Genomic DNA, 26,671 nt, shown 5'->3' with positions numbered 1-26,671 from the left:
AGATAAATGCTTGTTCAAACTATATAACCTAATCATCTTCATGACTTTTAAAGGAAATGGAGAAGAAGATGAAAATATTGAGAGAAAGCACCGAAGAATTACGTAAAGAAGTAATGCAGAAGAAGTTAGAAATTAAAAATTTACGGGAAGATTTGGCATCTAAACAAAAGCAATTACTAAAGGAGCAGAAGGAACTAGAAGAATTGTTGGAACATCAGGTCATCCTAAAGGTGTGCTACTTACAGTTGATATACTTATTTGGATATAAAAATGTGTGGGTGGCCAGTTGTGGTGATTCACACCTGTAATCCCAGCACTTTCAGGGGCCAAGGTGGTGGATCATGAGGTCAGGAGATCGACACCATTCTGGCCAACATGGTGATGTCTCTACTAAAAACACAAAAATTAGCTGGGTGTGGTGGCGCACACCTGTAATCCCAGCTACTGAGAAGGCTGAGGAAGGAGAATAACTTGAACCAGGGAGTTGGAGGTTGCAGTGAGCTGAGATTGCAGCACTGCACTCCAGCCTGGTGACAGTGAGACTCCATCTCAAAAAAAAAAAAAAAAAAAGTGTAGGTATCAAGAATAATCAGGAGGTTTGATAAAGAGGGGTTTTGTCTCACGAGCTGAAATGTCTGCATTCCAATTGATCCTATCAAACTAAATCAAGGCTCTGGGAATTCCCAAAAGACCAAGGGTGTTTAAGAGCATCACTCTAACTTGGAACCCCTCACCCTGCAGAAAGGTCTCTCCTGACCTCACCAAACATTTTTGGACATTAGAAATGAGTGTCACAAACACAATTGTTTCCTTGAATAACAACAGTGGCCAGGCGTGGTGGCTCTCACCTGTAATCCCAGCACTTTGGGAGGCCAAGACGGGCGGATCACCTGAGGTCAGGAGTTCAAAACCAGCCTGGTCAACATGGTGAAACTCTGTTTCTACTAAAAACACAAAAATTAGCCAGGCACGGTGGTGGTTGTCTGTAATCCCAACTACTCAGGAAGCTAAGGCAGAATCGCTTGAATCTGGGAGGTGGAGATTGCAGAGAGCCAAGATTACACTACTGCACTTTAGCCTGAGTCACAGAGTGAGACTCTGTCTCAAAAACAACAAAACACACACACACACACACACACACACCTCTAATGTATATTTTGTATTACTTTATCCTTGTCTCTTTGATCCCATTCCACTTCCTCTCACTATAAAAGGGCTGAGAGGCCTATAGTTTAGGAGATAATCAATTAAAATTCATTTTATTTTTAAAAATATATAAATAACTCAAAAAGGTCTAAATAACCTAGAGTTGTTTTAAAAATAACATCTGAGACTCATTGGCTTAGGGGATAATGGGGACACACTTTGACCTATTTTTCTATAATAGTCCTAGAGCAGTCAGCCAAGATGTGCCCAGATGTTGCCCAGAACAGAGGACCCCGAGCAGAGATAGACTTAACAGCAACCCATTGAAGCTTAAGCGTCAGGCTCCTCACTTTCATGAACCTCTTTCAAGATGCTGTACCTAAGTTAGCATTTGCCATTTTTGACTCTTTCTCTTAACAAGGGCCCCTCCCTCCCAGATTGTACAAGTTTCAGCCTCACAGAATTTGATCTGCCCTGGGACTGAACAAGATCCCACAGAGAAATGTCTCGCCCACCACACTGCAGTGATGAATTCAACCTCCATGCAGCATGTAACCTTATTTACAGCTGCATACAAAGTTTCTGGTTCTTCCTGTTTTATTTCACTCCCAGGAATGATCTTGACATAAGATTTTGGAAACCATCTTCTTCTTCCATGCACCTCCCCAAACCACCAATTTTCTTGCTTCTCCAAGACAGTAATAACATCATGTTTTGAGAAGTTCAAGTGGTAATCTTTCTTTGCAGTCCAGGAACAAAGGGCTTGTGCTTTTAGGTTTTCTACCACTTTTCCCTGTCCATGAATAGGTGAAACAGATCCAGGGGACACAGTTCGAGTGAAGGCTGATTTTTTTCTGCCATGATGTATTTACAGTTAGGTTTGAAAAAGATACATTTTGATAATCAGTCACTGATGCTGGTTGATTTGAAGAAAGCAGTTCAGAGGAAGTTGAGGTAGCAGATAAAGAAACTGAAGGGTAATTAACTCCAGATGGATTAAAGACTTAAACATAAGACCTGGCACCATAAAAACCCTAGAAGGAAATCTAGGCAAAACTATCCAGGACATAGGAGTAGGCAAGGACTTCATGAACAAAACACCAAAAGCATTGGCAACAAAAGCCAAAATAGACAAATGGGACCTAATGAAACTCCACAGCTTCTGCACGGCAAAAGAAACAGTCACTAGAGTGGATCGGCTACCAACAGAATGGGAAAAAATTTTCGCAGTCTACCCATCTGACAAAGGGCTGATATCCAGAATTTACAAAGAACTCAAGCATATTTACAGGAAAAAAACAAACAAGCCCATTCAAAAGTGGGCAAAGGATATGAACAGATACTTTACGAAAGAAGACATATATGAGGCCAACAATCATATGAAAAAATGCTCATCGTCACTGGTCATCAGAGAGATGCAAATCAAAACCACATTGAGATACCATCTCACGCCAGTTAGAATGGCGATCATTAAAAAATCTGGAGACAACAGATGCTGGAGAGGATGTGGAGAAAAAGGAACACTTTTACACTGTTGGTGGGAGTGTAAATTAGTTCAACCATTGTGGAAGACAGCGTGGCGATTCCTCAAGGCCTTAGAAATAGAAATTCCATTTGACCCAGCAATCCCATTACTGGGTATATATCCAAAAGACTATAAATCGTTCTACTATAAGGACACATGTACACGAATGTTCATTGCAGCACTGTTTGCAATAGCAAAGACCTGGAATCAACCCAAATGCCCATTGATAATAGACTGGATTGGAAAAATGTGGCACATATACACCATGGAATATTATGCAGCAATCAGAAATGATGAGTTCGTGTCGTTTGTAGGGACATGGATGAATCTGGAGAACATCATCCTCAGCAAACTGACACAAGAACAGAAAATGAAACACCGCATATTCTCACTCATAGGTGGGTGATGAAAAATGAGAACACATGGACACAGAAAGGGGAGTACTAAACACTGGGGTCTATTGGGGGGAAAAGGGGAGGGCCAGTGGGAGGGGGACGTGGGGAGGGATAGCCTGAGGAGAAATGACAAATGTGGGTGAAGGGGAGAAGAAAAGCAAAGCACACTGCCATGTGTGTACCTACACAACTGTCTTGTATGCTCTGCTCATGTACCCCAAAACCTATAATCCAATAAAAAATTAAAAAAAAAAAAAAAAAAAAAAAGAAACTGTAGGGGAAGTAAGGCCTTGTTTGGAGACACAGCTTTTTCATTTTCATTTGATGGCATTTTTTCTACATAATTGCGTGGAAACCAGCCAAAATGTCCTTGAAAACTACCATAAAGCCAACCAGGTTCTCCTAGGGTTTTTTTTTAATCAAGCTGAATTATATCCCCAGAATTAAAACTCATCTCATCATGGTTCCTTGCTTCAAAGGGGTATGCTCTATAATTCACCAAAATGCTAGCTGTCTCAATGTTGTTTCTCCTCAGCTTTTTGTTCCTCTTCTTGAATTTTTTCTTGTGTTTTTTCTTCCTGGAGTCACTTCTGTTTTTCTTCTTCCTCCTTTCTACGACTTTCTGTCCTTAAGTTTTCTTTTCCTTGCTTTGCTTTCCTTGCAGCCTCATCTTCTAGTTTCTTTTTCTGTATTAGCTCTAATCTCTTTCTTTCAATTTCCTTCAACTTGTCACGTTTGATCTCAGAAAGTTGTTCAAGGGGTAACTGCTGTGTGTTATAGATTTCTCTCAGTTCATTTAGCTCATTGTTAAAAGAATCCATTTCTGATAGCTTAGATGCCGTTTCTTTCTCAAGAGCATCTAATTGTTCTTTAAGTCTTTGGCATAATTCTTCCTTTTCTAATGATTTTTTATGAAGTAAACTGATCCCTGAATCAGCTGTGTTACTGAACTGCATGTTTTTAATTCTTTCATTTAATAATTGCTTCTCAGGTACCAGATAGATAAGCTTATTCTGATATTCCTGAAGTCCTGTAGTAGTTGCTTGATTTCCGTAATTTCCAGGTCACACTGCTTATCCAGAACTTCCAGCTCAGTCTTTTGAGTTTGCTTTTTGAGTCGGACATCCTGAAGTCTGCCTGAGATCTGCTGATGTTTGCCATTCAGTGCTTCCAACTCAAGATGAAGACTCTTCTTTTTAGAGTTTAACCTGACAATTTCTTCTTGTTCTCTATTCTTTTGATTAAGAAGCTCCTGTCGTCAAATTCTCTCCCATTCTAAGCGACACTGTCATTCAAGTTCCTGTTTTGCTGCTTCTTGTCTTTCTATCTCTTTTCTCCTTTCTTCCTCTCGTTGTCTCTCCAATTCCCGCTGCTTTTTCAAGCGTTTTTCTAATTCAAATTGTTTCTTCCGTTCTTGTTTTTGTAATTCTCTCTGTTTCCATTCCCACTCTTTTCTTTCTGGGCTTTACATTCTGCCTCCCTCTGCTGCTGCTCCATCAAATCTTGGTGTCACTTCTCCAGCTCCATGCTCCCTCGCTCATAGTTGACTTTCTGTTTGTCCTCAAAAGTAACTGGTAATTTCTTCTGAGGTTCCTCTTCTTGCATTTTCTGATATGAAGGCAGAATTCCATTAATGGAATCAATTTGCTTTCCTCCTCTGAAAGACAGAGGGACAAGCTCAGGCGGTAAAGTCAGTGGTAATGGCTGTCCAGCTTTGGCCATGTCAGTGAGGTGCATTGCAAGGATAAACTCTTCTGCTTTTAGCTGTCCATCACCATCGATGTCAGCTAGAGTCCAAATAGTAGCTAGCTGAGTTTGAGAAAGATTTGACTGAAGAAGGGCATTTCTAGCTTGAAAACCTGAGAGATATCCACTCATGCTTTTGTCAAGACTACTGAATTTCTGCTGATATTTTAATCTTGAAGGCTGAGGAACTGCCCACTCTGAGGTCCCAGTCTTGGGTGAGTTCCCTGAGAGTGAAGCAGTCGAGGAAGTTGAGCTACTAGATCCTAAATCAATCAGAGACTGGGCTTTCTGTATACTAGCACCTCCAAATCCTCCCATCATCAGACTATAAGATGACCCATAAGGCAATGTTGAAGAAGAATAAGGAATAGATAAAGGCTGAATGAGATTGGTGGTTCCATTTGGTAATGATGATGTGCTAACAGAAGGTACTAGGGGAGTGGGCATCATTAAGGGAGGAAGGCTGGTCCCTGAAGTTGTAGAAGACAGTGATGTTATAGGTGCAGCTGGAGGCAATGACTGAGGAATGGACAGATTGGGCATGCTTCCCATTCCAAAACGAGCAGAAATTAATGGAGAAAACAAAGGGGGTTGCTTCATAATAGGAGGGAGAACCACAGGCAACCGTTGGCCTTGAAGCTTCAGTTTGATGAGTTTCATAGCTATGGAGATCTCTTGCTGATCCATCTTCCCATCCTTGTTTAGGTCTGATAAAGCCCATATTTCAGCTAAAACAGGGGCCGGCAGACCTGATTGTAAGAAAAAATTATGTGCTTGATCACCTGTTATGTAACCTCCTGAAGGTTTGAGGTTATCAAACTGCCTGTCATGCTTAGTACTTTCTTCAGAGGTAATAGCCCACATGTTTGGCCCTCCTAAGCATTTTCTTTTTTCTTTTTCTTTTGAGATGGAATCTCTCTCTTGTTTCCCAGGCTGTAATGTAGTGGCACTGTCTTGGCTCAGTGCAACCTCCGCATCTTAGTTCAAGTGATTCTCCTGCCTCAGCCTTCCAAGTAGCTGGGATTACAGGTGCCTGCCACCACACTCAGCAAATTTTTGTATTTTTAGTAGAGAAGGGGTTTCACCATGTTAACCAGGCTGGTGGTCTCCAACTCCTGACCTCAAGTAATCTGCCTCCCTCAGCCTCACAAAGTGCATTCATAGCTGTGAGAAACTGAGCCATCATGGTCCTGAGTTTTCCTTGCTAGCTCTCAGCCATCTGACATTCCGCACCAACCCTTGCCAGCAAGAAAAACCAACTCCGCAAAAATAAAATGGGTCCGCGAGGAGGCCTGCCGGTGCCCCCAGAGCTCTCTTCTGCTGGCACCCCAAAAGCAACAGGCCACGCCGCCCCTGACCCTCGCCAGCGTCCGCCACCTGCCAGACGAGGCTGCGACCGGGGGCCAGGGTTCAGCCGCAAGGAAGAGGAAGCCCAGCCCGGGGCCCCTCGGCGTCCTCCCCGGCCTGGTGGCAAGGGAAGGAACCCGGGGGCAGAGGCTTCCGCCCAGCGTGGCCGAGCCCCGCAAGGGCCTAGCTCGGGGGCCGCCCGTACTCCCGAGGACCCGACCCTGTCGTGTGGAGCGCGCAGCCGCTTAAGTCCAACCCGCGGAGCCTAGGGGCGGCAGGCGCAGCACCCACACTTGCCCTGTGCCTTGCGGCAGCCCAGCGAGCAGCTTCATCCACCTTTGGGTGAAGCCATTTGCACTGGCAAATCCTTCTCCGGGATGGCCACTGCGAGGAAAAGCACTTCACATTTTTCCACCTCAATCTCCAAGACTTCTGCGCAGCCTCGTACTACGTGTTAGAGGGGCTGGACGTCGAGCCGGCGCTCTGTCTTCTGTTCATTGAGAAGGGGAAGAGGTCGGTGGAGCTGAAACAGGTGGACTTCCACAGCCACCTGCTTTGGATGAAGCGTTTCTTGTTTGGCCTCATGAACGAAGACATAAGGAGGCCACTGGAGGTCCTGTTGGGCTGCCCTGTTCCACTGGGGGTGAAGCAGAAGCTTCTGCACTGGGTGTCTCTGTTGGGTCAGCAGACCAACGCCACCACCCCAGCCGACACCCTGGATGCCTTCCACTGCCTTTTCGAGACTCAGGACAAAGAGTTTGTTCGCTCAGCCTTAAAGAGCTTCCAGGAAGTGTGGCTTCCGATCTGCCAGAACATGGACTTGACGGCATCATCCTTCTGTCTCCAGCACTGTCCGAATTTGTGGAAATTTCGGGTGGATGTCAAGGGGATCTTTGCAAGGGATGAGTTGGCTGAGGCATGGCCTGTGGTTCCTCAGTTGATGCGGGGTAAGACCCTTGTTGATGAGCAGTGGGAGAATTTCTGCTCCGTGCTTGGCACTCACCCTCACCTGCAGCAGCTGGAGCTGGGCAGCAGCATCCTGACCGAACGGACCATGAAGACCTTGTGTGCCAAGCTGAGGCCTCCCGCCTGCAAGATACAGAGCCTGAGGTTGAGAAACGCACAGATGACCCGTGGTTTGCAGCAGCTCTGGAGAACCCTCATCACCAACCGTAACCTGAGATCCCTCGACTTCAGGTTGGAAGCACCCACCTGAAGGAAGAGGATGTCAGGATGGCGTGTGAAGCCTTAAAACACCCCAAATGTATGTTGGAGTCTTTGAGGCTGGATCGCTGTGGACTGACCCACACCTGTTACCTGAAGATCTCGCAGATCCTTACCACCTCCCCTGGCCTGAGCTCCCTGAGCCTGGCAGGAAATGAGGTGACAGACAAGGGAGTGAAGGCTCTCAGTGAGGTCTTGAAGGTCTCCCAGTGCGCCCTGCAGAAGCTGACACTGCAGGACTGCGGCATCACAGCCATGGGCTGCCAGAGTCTGGCCTCAGCCCTCGTCACCAACCACAGCTTGACACACCTGTGCCTTTCCAACAACAACCTGGGGAATGAAGGTGTGAGTCTGCTGTGTCGATCCTTGAGGCTTCCCCACTGTGGTCTGCAGAGGCTGATGCTGAATCACTGCAACCTGGACACAGCTGGCTGTGGCTTTCTCGCACTTATGTTTCTGGGCAATGCATGGCTGATTCACGTGAGCCTCAGCATGAACCCCTTGGAAGACAGCAATGTGAAGCTTCTGTACAAGGTCATGAGAGAACCATCTTGTCATCTCCAGGACCTGGAGCTGGTCAGCTGCCATCTCACTGCCGCATACTGTGAGTCTGTCCTATGTGATCATGAGTAGCAGATACCTGAGGAGCCTGGATCTCGCGGACAATGCCGTGGGTGACGTCGGGGTCACTGCACTGTGTGAGGGGCTAAAGCAAAGGAGAAGTGTTCTAAGGAGATTGGGGTTGAAGGCATGTGGATTGACTTCTGGTTGCTGTGAGGAACTCTCCTTGGCCCTTTCCTGCAACTGGCACCTGGCCAGCCTAAACCTGGTACAGAATAACTTCAGTCCTACCAGAATGAGGAAGCTGTGTTCAGCCTTTGCATGTCCCACGTCTAATCTACAAATAATTGGGCTATGGAAATGGCAGTACCCTGTGCAAATCAGGAGGCTGCTGGAGGAAGTGCAACTGCTCAAGCCCCAGATGGTAATTGACGGTAGTTGGTATTTTTTTGATGAAGATGACTGGTGGAAAAACTGAAGATACAGAAACCTGCCCCACTCACACCCATCTGATGGAGGAACTTTAGAAGCTGTTGTCTCAGAGCAAGTCATGCCTGGGAGTTCCTTCTCATAGATAGAGAATGATTTCTGATTCTCACAAAGCCCTCAGTGCTAGTGATTCTTCTGTGTTCAATATACCTTGGTTACTGGATTTGAAGGCTGGTGACCTTCAAATCATAGGGCCTCAGTATCTGCAAAATATCTGTCCTACCTCAGAGCACACAGAGGGAATGAAATAAACACAGAGCATTTGGAAAATAAAATAAAATAAAATAACCCCTGGCTCCAAAGTCCAATGACATCGTCAGGCAGGAAGGGGCTGTTCTATGACCCTTGCCATGTATGTAAGACTCTTGAGACTGGAACTGAACCTCCTATGAGTCTGCAGAGCATAATGGGGGATGTGATGTTAGACAAACTTAGCTTCTGATCTTGGCCTTGCCACTTACTAGCTATGTGACTTCGGGAAACTTACTTAACTTCTTGTAGCATGTGTCTTAGGCAGGGCTCCCCAGAAACAGAGCCTAAGAGCACTACTAATGGAAGGAGAGCTCCAAGGAGAATCCTATAAGAGATAGAGGGAAGCAGGATGGAACTGGGAAGAAGCTAGGCCAGAATACAGCTGCTTCGGGAGAACTCTAGTCTCAGCCTAATCCCATGAACTCACACAGTCATGAATTGCATCACAGAAGCTGTTGCACCCAGAGGTGGTGGTAGGGGGTGTCTGTTAAATCACATCAGTTGGTAATTGGTCGCAACCTGTTCCCCTCCTCCTTCCACCCCCTGGCTCCTATTCCATCTCCTATTCCTTGACAAGGAAGCTCTGCTCAGCCAATCACAATCCAATGGAGAGGAGATTGAGCATGAACCATTAGCAGTCACCCCTGCAGTATCTGAGGGATGGGTGGGAAGACGGTCCCTGGCTTATGGTGATCCACTTATGATTTTTCTACTTTACAATGGTGTGAAAGCAATATCCATTTAGTAGAAAGAATATGTCAAGTACCCATACAACCATTCCATTTTTCACTTTCAGTATTGAATAAATTACATTTCTTGTACTGTATTCAATAAGTTATGATTATTTACTGTGTGGCACTCAACACCTTGTTATATAATAAGCTTTGTGTTAGGTGAAGTATAGACTAATATAAGTGTCCTGAGAATGTAGGCTAGGCTAAGCTATGATTTCAGTGGGTTAAGTGTATTAAATACACTTTTGACTTAAGAGAGTTTCAATTTAAATGGGTTTATCAGGACATAACTCCATTGTATGTAGAGGAGCGTCTGTGCCTTTATATAGGAATCTGGGCAGAGGAATGGTATTTGTTACACTTAGTTGCCTCCTTTCCAAAATGATAACAAATACAGCTATCTTATGAGGTCATTGTGAGTAATAAATGGGATAATTAAGGTACACAGGGCAGATGGTAAGTATCTACATATTGTAGTTCCTTTCACTTTCATATTTAGTGTTCTTAATTGCTTCTAGTCCAAGATTGCATAATTTAACATGATTTCATTTATTTACTAGGATGAATTGGCCCACCATCAAACCAGTCCGGTACAAATTGGAAAAGAGATAGAAAAAACAACACGCAAAAAAGTGTATGATTTAACGTTTTTACTTTGAGTCCCTCATAGCCCAAGTTATATGTGCACATTAAAATAAGAGTATTAACCACTAGACATGTTAGATTACTATTCTAATTTTAGAAATATCTGCTTTTGGCCCTATCTACATTGTTTATATCAAGTTTTTTAAAAGAAAGTAATGCAGCAAATTACTATAATTTGTAATATTTATGGTTTAATTATGAGTCAAGATTCTGTTGCCAATTTATAAATCACATTTTTAGGGAGAAGTTCATTTGACTTTAACAGAGCTGTGCATGGGATAAGTTATGTGAACTGGTTAGAATTTCATGGTCTAGAAGTGTATCAGCCAGACAGCAGCTCCAAGCCTAAATAATGGTAACTCCCCACTTTGCCACCCTTTCATGTATATAACACCTCTCAGATATTCAGAGTAGACTTGGAGGCAGAGGTCATTGAGGAAATTCTCAGTGTTTAGAGGAACCAAAATAGATAAAGATTTTAACTGAAGATAAAAAAAATTCTGGAAAAAATAATATGATTACTCTGGTGACTAATCTTAAGAGAAAAGGGAAAAATTAGGCAGGCACTAGTAACTGTGTGAAAAACCAGGCTCACCAACACCAAAGTTGAGAAACTCAGGTCAGTTCCAGGAGGTGGGTCAGGATGAGGGTTGAATCATAGGAGGTGGTAGCAAATTGGGATCTGCAGAGAGGGAGCCTGGACAAATGCCTGCCTTCTGTGGCACTCAGTGGAGATAGCTTCCAAGTCCCACTCATCTGTGGTCTTTACCCACTGCTGAGATCATTGAATTTATGACGATCTCTTCTGCTGCCTGGTTAGAGAACAAGAATAGGTAAAGCCAGAATGGCCTCAATATAAGGCAAACGTGTGTGTGTGTGTGTGTGTGTGTGTGTGTGTGTGTGTATCCCTTACAGAGAAATGGAAAAGAAAAAAATTGTCTTGGAACATGAAGTCAAAAAGCTAAATGACTCCCTAAAGAAAGTTGAAAACAAGATTAGTGCTGTAGTGGGGGAGAAGGAAGATGTAATAAAGGAAGTTGAAGGCAAACGAGCCTTACTTGAAATCAAAGAACGAGAACATAACCAATTGGTCAAGCTATTGGAATTAGCCAGAGAAAATGAAGCAACTTTGTTAACTGAAAGGTTAGTTATATTTATGTATGTTCTGTCAACTAAATTTTTCTTCAATTTATATTTGAGAATTCAAAACATAATCTCACTTTGGTATTCAGTCAATAAATATTCTTAAATAATTTTAAATCAGCTTTTATCATTAATAAATATATTATCAAATAAAGCACTTTGAAGTATTTTTCCATACTCATAAATTTTCTCAATTTTCTGTTACTAAATTTTCAAGACAAAATCTGTTGTTTGTTGTAAATTTCGGAATGTGTCTTTGGAAAATCATGCCACTGGAGTATGTTATGTTTAGTTCCGGGATTTTACCAACAAACGAATGATATTTCTGAGGCCATCTTGAATTTTTTCTAATAGAAGCAATGTCATGGTGTAATTCCCTATGAGAGTTTTATGTCTTGCTTTTAAGTAAAATTTCAGGGAAACTGGAGGCTTCTATGTCTGCCAATCTGTTATTATTTTCAAAAGGGGTGGTTATAATACTGCAGTTCTAAGTGATGCCAACTCACAAGCCTAGTTGCCTTGGGCATTATTTATGATTTATGATTCCAACATAAGAATAGTTATGTATGCATATACTGAGCATGCTGTCTTTCATTAAACTTTTAAGTTCAGGGTCACACATACAGGTTTGCTACATAGGTAAACTTGTGTGATGAGGGGTTGTTGTACAGATTATTTTGTCATGCAGGTTCTAAGCCTAGTATCTATTAGTTATTTTTCCTGGTCCTCTCCCTCCTCCCACCCTCCACCCTCCAGTAGGTCCCACTGTGTGTTGTTGACCTCTATGTGTCCATGTATCCTCATCATTTTGCTCCCACTTATAAGTGAGAACATGTGGTATTTGGTTTTCTGTCCCTGCATTGGTTTGCTAAGGATAATGACCTCCAGCTTCATTCATGTTCCTGCAAAGGATATGATCTCATTCTTTTTTATGGCTGCATAATAGTCCATGGTGTAGGTACCACATTTTCTTTATCTGGACATTTAGGTTGATTCTACATCTTTGCTATTGCGAATAGCACTGTGATGAGCAAACATGTGCCTGTATCTTTATGATAGAATGGTTTATATTCCTTTGACTATATACCCAGTAATAGGATTGCTGGGTCAAATGGTAGTTCTGTTTTTAGGTCTTTGTCAGAAGAGATTAGGAGCCAATATTCAGCATGCTGTCTTGATAAGTTTTGAAAAACATGTTGGACAGCTGATGACAAATTCACTTTCATTTTCTTCCTTTACCTGGAACAGAGGGATCTTGGATCTCAATTTACGCAACAGCCTCATCGACAAGCAGAACTACCATGATGAACTTTCTCGTAAGCAAAGAGAGAAAGAACGAGATTTTCGAAATTTAAAAAAGATGGAACTGCTCTTGAAAGTGTCCTGGGATGCACTCACTCAAACTCAAGCATTACATCAAAGGCTTCTATTAGAGGTGAGTGCTGTAAACTACCCTCTCATTTTCAAAGCTTAGTGCTAACTTTTGAAGTAAAAATATTTGAGGAAGTTGTTTTTGCTGCCAAAAGAGAAGAAGAAAATAAAAATAACAGAGAAAAGGTAATTTTCAAATGCATCAAGCCCGTTATGAAATCTATAGTCCTGTAATGTTTTTAAGTCTCATTTTGCTAACCCAAGATAAGAGAAAGGTCTTGTTTGGGTGAGTCATCAGTCAGCCTGACCTGGGGAAGTGACTAGGCCATCCAGTTCTAGAAGAGATAGAGGGTTCACTGCAGGATGGGGCTAAGTGGATCATTATCTTCACCAGTTGAAAGAGTCGGATCCAGGATGATGTGTGTCATGGCAGACTATAACAGTGAAGGACTAGATCAGATTACATAGATATAGATGATCAGCAGCCCGCACTTCCAACTAGCCAAGGGCAATCCAGAACCCAGTGTCAGGCTGCCTGGCTAATTCTATGCAGGGTCAGAGCTGTACTCCAGTCAGAAGATGCTCAAGACAACTGTTACCTGCCTCTGTGTTTCCAAGTGAGGTATCTGGTTGCCCCTGGCTCACTTCTCTCTCAGAAGGCACTCCCTGTGCTAAGTGACCAAGCACCACTGAAAGGGCAGAGGATCCTGGAGAGCACTGCAGCCTTGTGCTAGAGCCTTCCTCAGGTGAAAAGGGGATCAACCTCTGAGACGAAGCAGCTAGGTGTATAGAAACCTTCTCCATTCTCTTCTGGACTGTCATGCTCCAGAACCTTATAGAGGGTCATGACCTCAGAAATTGGAACAGTAGTTTCCATCTGTGGTGTATATGTGCCACATTTTCCCTGTCCAGTCTATCATCGATGGGCCTTTGGGGGTTGGTTCCAGGTCTTTGCTATTGTAAACAGTGCTGCAATGAACATTCATGTGCATGTGTCCTTATAATAGAACAATTTAGAATCCTTTGGAGATATACCCAGTAATGAGATTGCTGGGTCAAATGGAATTTCTATTTCTAGGTCCTTGAGGAATTGCCACACTGTCTTCCACAATGGTTGAACTAATTTACACTCCTGCCAACAGTGTAAAAGTGTTCCTATTTCTCCACATCCTTTCCAGCATCTGTTGTCTCCAGATTTTTTAATGATTGCCATTCTACCTGGCATGAGATAGTATCTCAATGTAGTTTTGCTTTGCATTTCTCTAATGACCAGTGATGATGAGCATTTTTTCATAAGATTGTTGGCCTCATACATGTCTTCTTTTGTAAAGTGTCTGTTCATATCCTTTGCCCATTTTTGAATGGGCTTGTTTGTTTTTTTCCTGTAAATCTGTTTGAGTTCTTTGTAAATTCTGGATATCAGCCCTTTGTCAGATGGGTAGATTGCAAAAATTTTTTCCCATTCTGTTGGTTGCTGATTCACTCTAGTGACTGTTTCTTTTGATGTGCAGAAGCTGTGGAGTTTGATTAGGTCCCATTTGTCTATTTTGGCTTTTGTTGCCAATGCTTTTGGTGTTTTGTTCATGAAGTCCTTGCCTACTCCTATGTCCTGGATGGTTTTGCCCAGATTTTCTTCTAGGGTTTTTATGGTGCCAGGTCTTATGTTTAAGTCTTTAATCCATCTGGAGTTAATTTTAGTGTAAGGTGTCAGGAAGGGGTCCAGTTTCTGCTTTCTGCACATGGCTAGCCAGTTTTCCCAACACCATTTATTAAACAGGGAATCCTATTTCCCCATTGCTTGTTTTTGTCAGGTTTCTCAAAGATTGTATAGTTGTAGATATGTTGTGTTGCCTCCGATGCCTCTGTTCTGTTCCATTGGTCTATATCTCTGTTTTGGTACCAGTACCATGTTGTTTTGATTGCTGTGGCCTTGTTTGAAGTCAGGTAGCATAATGCCTCCAGCTTTTTTATCTTTGCTTAGAATTGACTTGGCTATGCGGGCTCTCTTTTGGTTCCATATGAAGTTTAAGGCAGTTTTTTCCAGTTCTGTGAAGAAGGTCATTGGTAGCATGATTGGGATAGCGTTGAATCTATAAATTACTTTGGGCAGTATGACCATTTTCATGATATTGATTCTTGCTAACCATGAGCATGGAATGTTTCTCCATCTGTTTGTGTCCTCTCTTACTTCCTTGAGCAGTGGTTTGTAGTTTCCTTGAAGAGGTCCTTTACCTCCTTTGTTAGTTGTATTCCTAGGTATTTTATTTTTTTTGTAGCAATTGTGAATGGCAGTTCTTGATTTGGCTGTCTTTAAGTCTGTTATTGGTGTATAGGAATGCTTGTGATTTCTGCACATTGATTTTGTATCCTGAGACTTTGCTGAAGTTCCTTATCAGTTTCAGGAGATTTTGGGCTGAGACGATGGGGTCTTCTAAATATACAATCATGTCATCTGTAAATAGAGACAATTTGACTTCCTCCTTTCCTAACTGAATACACTTTATTTCTTTTTCTTGCCTGATTGCTCTGGCTAGAACTTCCAATACTATATTGAATAGGAGTGGTGAGAGGGGGCATCCTTGTCTAGTGCCAGATTTCAAAGGGAATGCTTCCAGTTTTTGCCCATTAAGTATGATATTGGCTGTGGGTTAGAGTAGGAGACTCTTAAAACCAGCAAATGTTGCCTGTACTAATAAAACAATTCCTGTTTATTGATCAAATAACCATTCAGTCAGATTTCTGTAAACAATGGGTTAAAATGTATCATTGCCTTTAATAACCAATTTTGGTAATTGTGGTAGTAAGTAAATTTAATCCATTCAGTATGTTTCTAATGCTGAATCATCAAAGCATTCCTCTTAATATTGAATAGTAAGGTAACCTAAATAGAAGGAATAATTTGTCATATAAATTAATACTTCTTATTGAGCTCAAAAAGGATTATACATTGATTTTTTTTAAATCACAAGATAGGTTCTAAAAGACACACCCAAAACAGACATAGATTCACTTCTGCAAGTAAATCTATATTAAGTACCATAGAAAGGAAGGACTCATAAACATAATATATGATGTGATCTTACCAGTTCTACTTCTAAATACAAAATGTTGTAACGGACGGTGGTTTCTGCTATAACAGCCAGAAAAATAATCAAAAAACTAACAATCATATATTTTTAACAGACATATGCAAGTAGGAAGTAAATTCCACAAAGGCATCATCACTTCCTGGTGAGCAGAGACGGGTGGCCTTTTCCCTCCCTGAGACATTTGCCAAGTCTAGGCGTGCGCAAGTGGAAGATTTGCCTGCCATAGGCAGAGAGACTTTGCTGGGGTCAGGCAAAACCATCAGAGCTTTTAATGACCATATGCATTGCCATGACAAACTGAAATTCCTTAAGCAAAGACATCATACTCTCATGTAATAATATCACACATAACAGTACACGTCTGCATTTAAACATGCCTCTTAGTTACTTGTAATACCAAATAGAATAAAAAATATGTAACTATGGCCAGGTGCAGTAGCTCATGCCTGTAATCCCAGCACTTTGGGAGGCCAAGGTGGGCAGATCACTTGAGGTCAGAAGTTTGAGACCAACCTGACCAACATGGTGAAATCCCATTTCTACTAAAATTACAAAAATTATCTGGGCACCATGGCAGGTACCTGTAATCCCAGCTACTTGGGAGGCAGGAAAATTGCTTGAACCCCTGAGGTAGAGGTTGCAGTGAGCTGAGATTGCACCACTGCACTCCAGCCTGGGTGACAGAGTGAGACTCTGTCTCAAAATAAAAATTAAAAAAGCAAATAGTTTTATCACTGTATTTTTAAATTTTATGTTATTTTTAATTGTATTGTTATTTTTATTTTTTTATTGCATTTTAGGTTTGGGGTGCATGTGAAGAACATGCAAGATTGTTGCATAGGTACACACATGGCAGTGTGATTTGCTGCCTTCCTCCCCATCAACTATATCTGGCATTTCTCCCCATGCTATCTCTCCCCCAACTCCCCATCCCCCGCTGTCCCTCCCTATTTCCCCCCAACAGATGCCAGTGTGTGATGTTCCCCTCTCCGTGTCCATGTGTTCTCATTATTCAACACCCACCTATGAGTGAGAACATCTACACGAGACCTACAGCCAGCCCCTATGGATTTTGAGGGATGACTATATAAATAAGGGATCTGTAAAAAACAGCAAAGGAGTGATTACCCCAAAAGTAAGGCAGATGTGTGCTTGGAGGTGGGCAGGAAAGGGTATGATTAGGGAGGGACGCATAGGAAGCTTCTAAAGTTCTAGTACTGACCTGTTTCTTAACCAGGATATTGTGTGCATGTGTACATGGATCTTTATCATTTTTCAAACTGTACAATTGTATACACTTCTGAATGTATGATACATTTCACAATAAAAATAATTGAAGAAATTTGGCGTTGAAAAGAAAAAAAAAACATAATTCCTGGGATTTCACTTGGCGTTGAAAAGAAAAAAAAACATAATTCCTGGGATTTTTCTCTGACACTCCCCATCATGTTTTAGAGGCTAGACTATCAAGAGTCTATAAAGATACTCATTCTCTAAACATAAGGTCATGTCCAAGATTGTGGCAATTACAAAATCCTCTTACCAAGTGAATATGACATTTTCTATATACTATAATTTTTCTTTAATTGTAGTTTTCACGCAGTTTCATCTTTCTTTGCTTTAATTTAAAAGTGGTTCTGCACTTTTCTCTGTTTAGGTCTCATTTTCAGTGTTCAAGGCAATGATAACAACATACTTTATTGAGGAGAGCTTCACCTTTGAGTCAGGCAGTGTCAGGTTCAGATTCTAAATCCATTGAATTCCTTCCTGTGTTAGTTGTTTCCAAACCTTTGAACTGGGATTATTGCAAAGAATGAGTGATTACAAATGGGAAAGTGTGTGGCATCAAGAAGATAGCCAGTAAATATTGCCTTCCTTTCTTTATGCATATGAACTCTTTCAAAGCCTAAAGTAAATGGTATAGTCAGGCTAAGACTGTGAATATGGCTATTTTATTCCTCTGGGGAAGATGGCATCATCCAGCCCTACAGATGAACCCCAGAGATGCCTCTCAGTACCCACTCTACATTACCTGAATGACTGTAACCGTACACCAGCTGTTCTCTATCAGTCCAGTTCCTTTAATGTCCAGTTTTTCCTCCATTTTGCTACCAAATTTATATTCTTAAGTGACACATTCATGTGTCACTCACCTGCTCAAGACATTCAATGGATCATTATTTCACATAATCATGGAATGAAAGAACCAAGAGGAATCATAAAGATCATACATTCTAATAAAGACAAATAGGTTTCATTTCAAATGCCAGCTCCCTCCATTTGGGGGTAGCTCCCTATAGTTACAATATGGCAAAGGATTGTCAGATAGGAGCTCTGTAGTTGATTGGTGATGTCTGCCCCAGGTATAGAAAGAAAGATTGCCTATGTATTTCGAATTCCTAATCAAGATGTTTTCCTAATCGAGTGCTGTTTCTTCAGCTGATTCTTTTGGTATATCTTCATGCCCCAAGTAACATGCTTATGATGCTGCTACTTGAGTTTTCAGTTGTAGACTTGATCTTTGTACTTATCACAATAATAGATAATGATTCAGCTCTCTTTAGACCCCTGTTCACCTCACATACATTTCTTGTCCCCCTGTACACACAGTATTCTCATGTCATAATTTTGGTTAGTTCAGAATTTGGTGTTCACATTATTATGAATATTTATACCTAAGCCATGTGATATTATATAATTACCCTTCCTTAAAAAATTTTTTGTGTTTCCAGGAATTTATAAACATCCTATCTTTACATTTTTATAGTTTCCTATGTGCTTATTAGTTCAATCACAAATTCCTCTCTCCAATTATATAAATTTCCTCTCAGTATATTAAAACACATTTAATGACTGATTCATTTAATCTTCTTGAAGAGATCTCGTCTGAGCCTCATCAGTGACCTCTAGCCAAAGACTAACAGGAGCACACCAGTAGTTGAATGAGCTGAGTTTATTACACATTGCAGCAAGAGAGAACACATGCCATGGAGAATTGTGGGGAGTCTCAATAGAGGGTATTAGAAAGGACTTACAGGGTTTGTGCCATACGACTTGAGGAATCATTTAAAGAAATGGGATGTTGCCCCAAATTTGGATATTCTTAGGAAATGAGAGTAATTCTGTGGTCGAGTATCTTAAATTTTACCTAGAAAAAGAAAAGACTAGATAGAGGCTAAAGCTGTGTTAAACAAAGCTGTACATGGAGAATTGATGGTATTGTGTGGCTTGGACTATGTTCATGTTTTTGTCTGTATTCAAATACTATTATGGAGTGGACTTGTTTTTTTCCTGATCCATCGTGATTACAGAGTGGCTTTGTCTGAAGTTGATGTTATGGACAATTGTTTATGATCAACAGAGAATACCAAGGCCTACCTATGAGTGCCAGTTCTGCTCCTGGATATCAGGGGCTGCCTTTTTCTTTCTCAGCCTTTTGACTTGTTCCAAAGTAGTCCCATTTCTCTATGTGCTTACCGCCCTGCTCTCATCTTAGGAGCCTTACTCCATCATCTTGGTGATGCCATTCATCTCTCTTCTGTGTTGGAGTCCCTGTTTCTTGGATCTCATCTATTTTTTTCTCTTAACTTCCTTTTGGTGAAGGGGACATGCCTTCCAGTACCTTCATGAGAAAATGTTAGTGAAAAGTAATTGAGACTTTGTGTGTCAGAAAGTGCATGTCAGAAGACCCTGCATGCTAAAAAATATTTTTCCTTCACAGTAGCCATACAGACCATTAATACTTTAATCAGATATGGAATTTTAGGTTGGAAATCATTTTCCCTCAGGAAGAAGGTGTTGATTAACTGTCTTCTGGCTTCACTATTAAGAAGATTTGGTGTCATTCCAATTATTGATTTTTTATTTGAAGCCATTTTTTCCCATGCTGGGAATTTGTAGGATCCCTTACTTCTCTCCAGAATTTTTACATTTTACAATGATGTTCCCATTGTATCCATTGTGTAGGACACTTAGTGGGTTCTCTGTCTGTAGAAATGTATGTCTTTCCAAAGTTCTGACACTTCATCTTGAATTATTTAATTTTCTCTGTTCTTAGATTCCTTTTATGCAGATGTTGGACCTTCCACAACAGTCCTCTAATTTTCTTGTCTTTTATTTTCCATTCTTTTTTGTAATTTGACTTACAAAAAGGGAAAATTTTTTTGAGCTTTCATTTGAACACTTCTCCTCTTTCATTATGCTATTATATTTTATATTTCCATGTGCTCTGTTCTCTCAGTGTTTTGTTTTCATAGTATATTATCTTATCTCATTGAGGCTATTAATGATAGTTTCTTTATTCTTCTTGTCTTAAATAAGACTTTATTTTTCTTCGTGTTTATTCTGTATTTTTCTTTTTTGTTTATTTTTTGTCTCTTTCTTATTAGAAACTTTCCTCCAATATATGGTAATTCTTGGCTATCTGCTTATATTTAATCATGGGATGCTATAACTCTATTTGGAAGCTGTCTGTGATGGTGAGACTTGTCACTGTCATTTGATCTGACTGGACACAAAATATGTAAGGCATGGCGCTTGACCAAAGAGGAGTTTGCAGTGGAATGCACACACGTTGTTCAGATTTTAACAAGTATTATAAAAGCTATTTATATTATGACACTACTAGCTATTAAGTTCACAAAATAGCACCCACAGAATATAAAACTAACAGAAATTAAAATATTAAAATCCATTTCCTTCATTGATTTTAAGAAAAATCAGTATTTTTGTTCAAGTACAGTTTCAGTGAGAGACTAGCTTCCTCTTTGACCCTATGATTTATAATTAGCACAGCCACTGCCCACAGCTGGCAGTACTTGAAAATAAGAGTGGGTCAGGCCAGGCACTCCCAGCCCAAGTGAACATTTTCTCAGACTTGTATGCAATCCAAAAATGAAAGAGATAAAAGGTAAACATGAAGAGCTCTAGCTGTTCTTCAGAATGTATTTTCCCCCAGAGACAGTCGTTTGATTCTCCTGTGGCATTTGACTTGTACATAGAGACTCTCCCAGAAACTCAAGGTGCAAGCCTCATGAAAGTATGAAATGCTTTAGAAAAATATCCAAGTGTTAAACCGAAGTTCACTCATATCAAATAATTGGGATATTTACAGTAACAAATAACGTCTAATTGCTTAACTTTTATGAAAGTTACCAGTGATTATTCAAGCATTGAAAATGCCCGGAAGAACAGATACCAAAACTATTAACAGTGGTTCCTGGGGAGTAGTACTTGAAGGAGAAGAGATAGGAAGTAGTATTTTTTTTCTTTACACATTTCTGTTGTTTGGTTACAATAAATACATTTCTTTTTTTTTTTTTTTGAGACGGAGTTTCACTCTTGTTACCCAGGCTGGAGTGCAATGGCGCGATCTTGGCTCATCGCAACCTCCGCCTCCTGGGTTCAGGCAATTCTCCTGCCTCAGCCTCCCGAGTAGCTGGGATTACAGGCACGCGCCACCATGCCCAGCTAATTTTTGTATTTTTAGTAGAGACGGGGTTTCACCATGTTGACCAGGATGGTCTCGATGTCTTGACCTCGTGATCCACCCGCCTCGGCCTCCCAAAGTGCTGGGATTACAGGCGTGAGCCACCGCGCCCGGCCAATAAATACATTTTTAAGTGTGAAATGCTACACTATAAAAACTAAAAGAACTAATATAAGCTTATAAAACCTGATACATGCAATTTGGGGCTCAAAAGAAATGGTAACTATCTCAAGTAACTCCAGACCATGTAATTAGAACTTTGATACTTGATATTTTTTTCCTCCCACATTAATGGAGAGCTCAGTCTATCTCCAGCCTATTTTCCAGGTTACCTTAGGAAGGTTTCCTTTCAATAGAAACACCAGTTAGGTTAGGTTTGCAGTTTGGCTTCAACAAGTAACAGAAACTCAACTGTAATGGTTTTGCTAAATAGGGAGCTGTTTTACTCAATAAAAAGAACAGAGGTGCACAACAGATGATTTCACATAATGAAAAGTCTAGGATCCTTTTAGCTTCCCTTTCAGTCAACCTTAGGGTGTACATTGCTTCTCCATAGTCAGAAAATGGCTATTCCACCTTTAAGCATAAACTCACACAAAGAGGAGGAAGGGCAAAGAGCAAAAGGCATACATGGTTGCTGGCTTGGCCAGTTTTCCCCCACCCCACCCCCCAGGACTCCTGGTTACATTGCAACTCTGAACAAAAATGGCATTCTGTTGCTGTCATGGTTAATACTGAGTGTCAACTTGATTGCATCAAAGGATACAGAGTATTGATCCTGAGTGTGTCTGTGAGGGTGTTGACAAAAGAGGTTAACATTTGAGTCAGTGGGCTGGGAAAGGCAGACCCACCCTTAATGTGGGTGGGCACAATCTAATCAGCTACCAGTGTGGCTAGAATATGAGCAGGCAGAAAAACGTGAACAGAGAGACTGGCCTAGCCTCCCAGCCTACATCTTGTCCCTGTGCTGGACCCTTCCTGCCCTTGAACATCAGACTCCAAATTCTTCAGTTTTGGGACTCAGACTGGCTTTTTTGCTCCTCAGCTTGCAGATGGCCTATTGTGGGACCTTGTGATCATGTGAGTTTATATTCAACCAACTCGTATATACACACATATATATATATGTATATTTGACTTGTACATAGAGACTCTTCCAGAGAGTCCTATTAATTCTCTCCCTCTAGAGAACCCTAATACAGTTGCTAAGGTCAAAGTGGAGGGTGGCTATTGGCTAGGCAACCAGCAGGCCCTGCTACCAATAGCTCATCTTGTCATCTCTTCCACAAGCTAAGCCTACCTAATTCCTGCCTGAAACTAGAAGGCTGAATTTTAAGGAGAATAGAAAAAGGAATCAGAGAAGGAGTAACCAGAGTTCAAAAATGAACATAATTTATTACAGTATTGTTTGTGTTTCAAAATACTGTAAGTAACCAAAGTGTCTGAGACCTCAAACCAGAAAAATCTGCCGAGAGCCTGTAGTTGACAGAAGCTAGTGAGTGTGCTCTCATCACATTTCCCGTCAAAACCTTGTAAGGGTTCCTGGCCCCAGTTATCTTTCACGTACAAATCTGCCTATACCCAGGAGCTGAGCATGAGGACATCCCACTCCAGGCATACCTGTAGCAGAGAATCAGACAAGGACCCAGGATGTTTGCTGGACTTCTTCTATCCAGGAGGGCTTAACTCGACTTTCCTAAAGGAGAAATCAACTCTTCTTTGGTGACTACTCACCTCTTCCAAGAAGGCTTTCCTGGTTATTCAGTTCTGTACTGAGTTCTCCCTTTTCTGATCTGCTATAGCAATTTTATGTTTGTTAAGTCCACAAAATTCTGTATATTGTTAAACTTGTTTCACAAGACCATGTCTTGTTTTTCTGAGTCCAGTGTGTGTCTCAAGAGCTAGTGCTCCAGGGTAGGAGACCGATGGGAAAGCAGGACGTGGACATGAGGGTGCAGAAAGTGCTACTGAAGATGCCCAGGTTCATGGATGATGAGGCATCCGAAGACACACTTTAGTGACGTTAACATCGCAGCACGATCCTCAGAAAGATCCTGTTAGGTAACCCTCAAATCACTAGACACTGTGACACTCCCTTCTTGGGTCAAATTTTGGCCAGTATTCAACTGTAGGGCCTGAAAATGTGTACTGTCATAGTAGGAATTGCACCACATCAGATTGGAGTCATGTGCTTTTGATGCAAATATCCAACTCTAAACTTGCTCTAAGTCAGCTAGGCTGTAAGCACCCCAAGATGACCCTTTCGCCATTACCTGCCATGTGTCCTCCTCTCTGCTTTCATCTTTATCACAAAGAATCTGACACACTCATTCCTAATAGGGCCACAAAGACTTATAGTGTGGGATCTGCCTTCTCCCTGAAGTATGTCAACACAGGAGAAAAGTGTAAGCCATTACAACAGAAATGTAATGGTGAAGTTTTAAGTATCAATCAAAAAGTTGAGGCTTTTCTTTTGTGTAAGAACTTTCTGGCTACTAATCAAATGACTACATATAAGTAGCAAAGGATCCCCACTATTGTTAATAAATTCTGTTTTTTTCTTTATCTTATAAGATTTCATAAATGAACTCACACGTTGTAATAATTATCATTTGAATAGTCATAGTATATTAATGTCTTCAAAGTGCTGGGTCATGAGTTAGGCAGACGATGGGTTCCAAGTCTACCTCGCTGGGTTTGCACCTGCATCAATGAGGCAGGTTGCTTAAATGTGTTTGTGCCTCTTTCTCCTCATCTGTACAATTGGGGAAAATAATCCCCACCTCATGAGGGGTATTATAAGGATGAAATAAGATCATATATATATATAATACATATATATAGGCATTTAGAACCTTACTTGGCACTTAGCTTATGCTCAATAAATGTTAACTGTTCTTAGTAAGACTTATTTTGCTTCTAAATAATAAAACATTTGCAGTGGGCAAATTACAGTTTTTTGGCAGGTCTTCATTTTTTAATTTGCAATGGCTTATAAAGAATATTTGGCACAAAAGGAAGTTCCTATAAGATTGAGACTAGTGATTTGCCCACCATTTTCAAAAAGTGTGTGATCAGGTTGACTACATGGCAGTGAAGATTTATTTCTTATATAAATGCATGTTTTTAAATTTTGATTTCCAGATTGAAGCTATCCCCAAAGATGATTCTACATTATCTGAAAGAAGGCGAGAGCTTCACAAGGAAGTAGAAGTAGCTAAGAGGAATTTGGTCCAACAGGTTAATATCAACTCTCATTTAAGCTTCTATCTAGGAATGGTTAATACAGAGTGGTGTTTTTAACTGTGCTCCACAAAACCTTATCAATAAGAGAGTCATCAAAGAGAGGATGATCCTGTTTAATGTGGGCATGTTTCTTCATCTCAAAGTCCACTCCGATCCTACATTAAATTTGAGAAAAAAGAATATGTTTGAACCAGCAAAAAGTATTCAAGGGAATGAGATTTTTAAATTATGGGCTACTGTTACATTAAAAGTAAACAACAAATGTTTTATTTCCCCGATGACTGATTTCAAATTTTCTTTTGCTTTTATGTCTCTTCTTTTTCTTCGTGACTTGAAAATACAGTCTGAATAAGAAAAAGTTCTATCATTTTAACCCACTGATTTTCACATTCTTTTACAAAATAAAAGAAATGAAGCTAAAACAGTGGCATCACTTTTTTAAATATTAATTTTTTGTAGAGAGGGATCTCACTATGTTGCCCAGGCTGGTCTTGAACTGCCGGCCTCAAGTTATCCGCCTGCCTCTGCCTCCCAAAGGCATGAGTTACAGGCATGAGCCACCACACGTGGCTTGTTTGTTTTGATAAAATACTTTCTGTATAGGAAATGAAAAGGTAGTCTAAGTTAGTAGCTTTATTGTATTCCTTCAAACAAATAAGTTATAATATTATCTGTGTTCTTTTTTCAAAAGAAAATTCTATCAGAAATAGAGTCTAAGTTAGTAGAACAACAACTTGCAGAAGAAAACAAGCTTTTAAAGGACCAAGAAAACCTAAAAGAGCTAGTATTCAACCTTGTCCGTGTGACTCAAGTCAAAATTGATGAAAAGGAACAAAAGTCCAAGGATTTCCTGAAAGCTCAGGTAACTGCATTCTTTTAACCATTCATTGATAACCACATATTGTTCAAGGTAGCTTGGTTTTAATGCAATGTGCATTAGAAAGCCATACAATTGACCCTTGAACAACATGGATTTGAGCTGCATGGGTCCAATTACACAGTTTTTTTTTTTTTCGAACCAAATGCAGATCAAAAATAGAGTACTCACAGAATACAAAACCTGCATATATGGAAGGCCCACTTTTCTTATAGGTGAGTTCCACAGGGCCAACTTTGATACTTTAATATGCTTGGATTTTTTTATTCTCAAAGGGTCCTGGAACCAATTCCCCATGTTTACGAAGGGATCACTGTAACTGTACCTCTCCTTCAAGTTCCAGTGACTATAAAATCTTCCCTAAAAGAGATTCAATCATGCACTGAAAAATAGTCCCAGGATTAGCAGTAGCCAATAATTTAGAGGGGAAAAGAGATCATTGACAAAGAGCAGAGGATTTGAAGAGATGACACTTTCAGTAAGAATCAAGTGGGTGCTTCCAGTGGACAGGACTGGCAGCTGCATAGGCTGCAGATGTCATTTGGGTTTCACTCCCATCTCAGACTCCACTGTGATTTGCCCAGGAACGACTCAAGAGTGGAAGCACCGGACAGCTGTCCCTCCCAACTTCAAGACAGCATCGTTTAATAGAATGCCGGATACTCTTGGTTGCTGCAACACACCATGATTCTCCTGGGCTCCTACAAAATGCCAATGAAACATTCTCCCCAAAGTCAAGAAAACAAATGGCAAAACAGCCCTCCTGTCATGCAAGCTAAAATTCTACCATTAGAATCATTTATTCCATATAAGGATTATATCCAGATCGAGCCCAGAAGCTCCCTATTAAAAATGAACAGGACAGAGCCAGGCCTGGTGACTCATGCCTGTAATCCCAGCACTTTGGGAGGCTGAGGTAGGCAGATCACTTGAAGTTAGGAGTTTGAGACCACACTGACCATCATGGTGAAACCCCATCATAGAAAAATTAGCAAGGTGTGATGGCAGGTGCCTGTAATCTTAGCTACTTGGGAGACTGAGGCAGGAGAATCTCTTGAAACTAAGAAGTGGAGGTTGCAGTGAGCCATTATCTTGCCACTGCACTCCAGCCTGGGCAACAGAGTGAGTGAGATTCCCTCTCTCAAAAAAAAAAATAATTAATTAATTAATTAATTAAAAGTTAAAGAATTTATCAAATGACCCAGATGTGGTCTGTTTCTAAGTACACCCTTTGTTCTCATTCTGTTTATTTACATTGGATGGCATTTCTTCTCACTCTGCATAAAGAGCTCACTCACACCAAAGCATTAGTGAGCAGTGAGGTGTGAAGTAGATTTTTGCAAAGAAGACTTGAGGAGAAGATCGACATCACACAACCCACTGCAGGCACTTC

The 26,671-nt window shown here is 40.9% G+C and overlaps 1 protein-coding gene and 2 pseudogenes across 10 annotated transcripts in view; 2 read left to right on the top strand and 1 right to left on the bottom strand.

Moving 5' to 3' along the window:
- The window catches only part of CCDC146 (coiled-coil domain containing 146), a 265,750-nt gene that overhangs the window by 220,825 nt on the left and 18,254 nt on the right, over window positions 1-26,671 (top strand). For 6 of the 9 annotated variants that reach the window (XM_035255009.3, XM_078343039.1, XM_035255011.3 and 3 more), the window contains 6 exons: window positions 54-230; window positions 9,980-10,053; window positions 10,980-11,207; window positions 12,456-12,642; window positions 24,300-24,395; window positions 25,093-25,263. In XM_035255009.3, coding sequence (XP_035110900.1) covers window positions 54-230; window positions 9,980-10,053; window positions 10,980-11,207; window positions 12,456-12,642; window positions 24,300-24,395; window positions 25,093-25,263 — 933 coding nt within the window. The remainder of the gene's footprint in view (window positions 1-53; window positions 231-9,979; window positions 10,054-10,979; window positions 11,208-12,455; window positions 12,643-24,299; window positions 24,396-25,092; window positions 25,264-26,671) is intronic. The other 3 variants (XM_078343040.1, XM_009002586.5, XM_009002588.5) reach the window with 2 other exon arrangements.
- LOC118143831 (intersectin-2-like) lies at window positions 3,618-5,995 on the bottom strand (annotated as a pseudogene).
- LOC108592956 (NACHT, LRR and PYD domains-containing protein 5 pseudogene) lies at window positions 6,087-8,718 on the top strand (annotated as a pseudogene). The gene is made up of 2 exons (XR_013523795.1): window positions 6,087-6,385; window positions 6,508-8,718. The product of XR_013523795.1 is annotated as an NACHT, LRR and PYD domains-containing protein 5 pseudogene (transcript).

Source organism: Callithrix jacchus, chromosome 11 (assembly GCF_049354715.1).
Source record: "Callithrix jacchus isolate 240 chromosome 11, calJac240_pri, whole genome shotgun sequence".
Taxonomy (NCBI): Eukaryota; Metazoa; Chordata; class Mammalia; order Primates; family Cebidae; genus Callithrix; species Callithrix jacchus.
The sequence above is the reverse complement of the archived record's forward strand: the minus strand, read 5'-3'. Positions and strand labels throughout refer to the sequence as shown.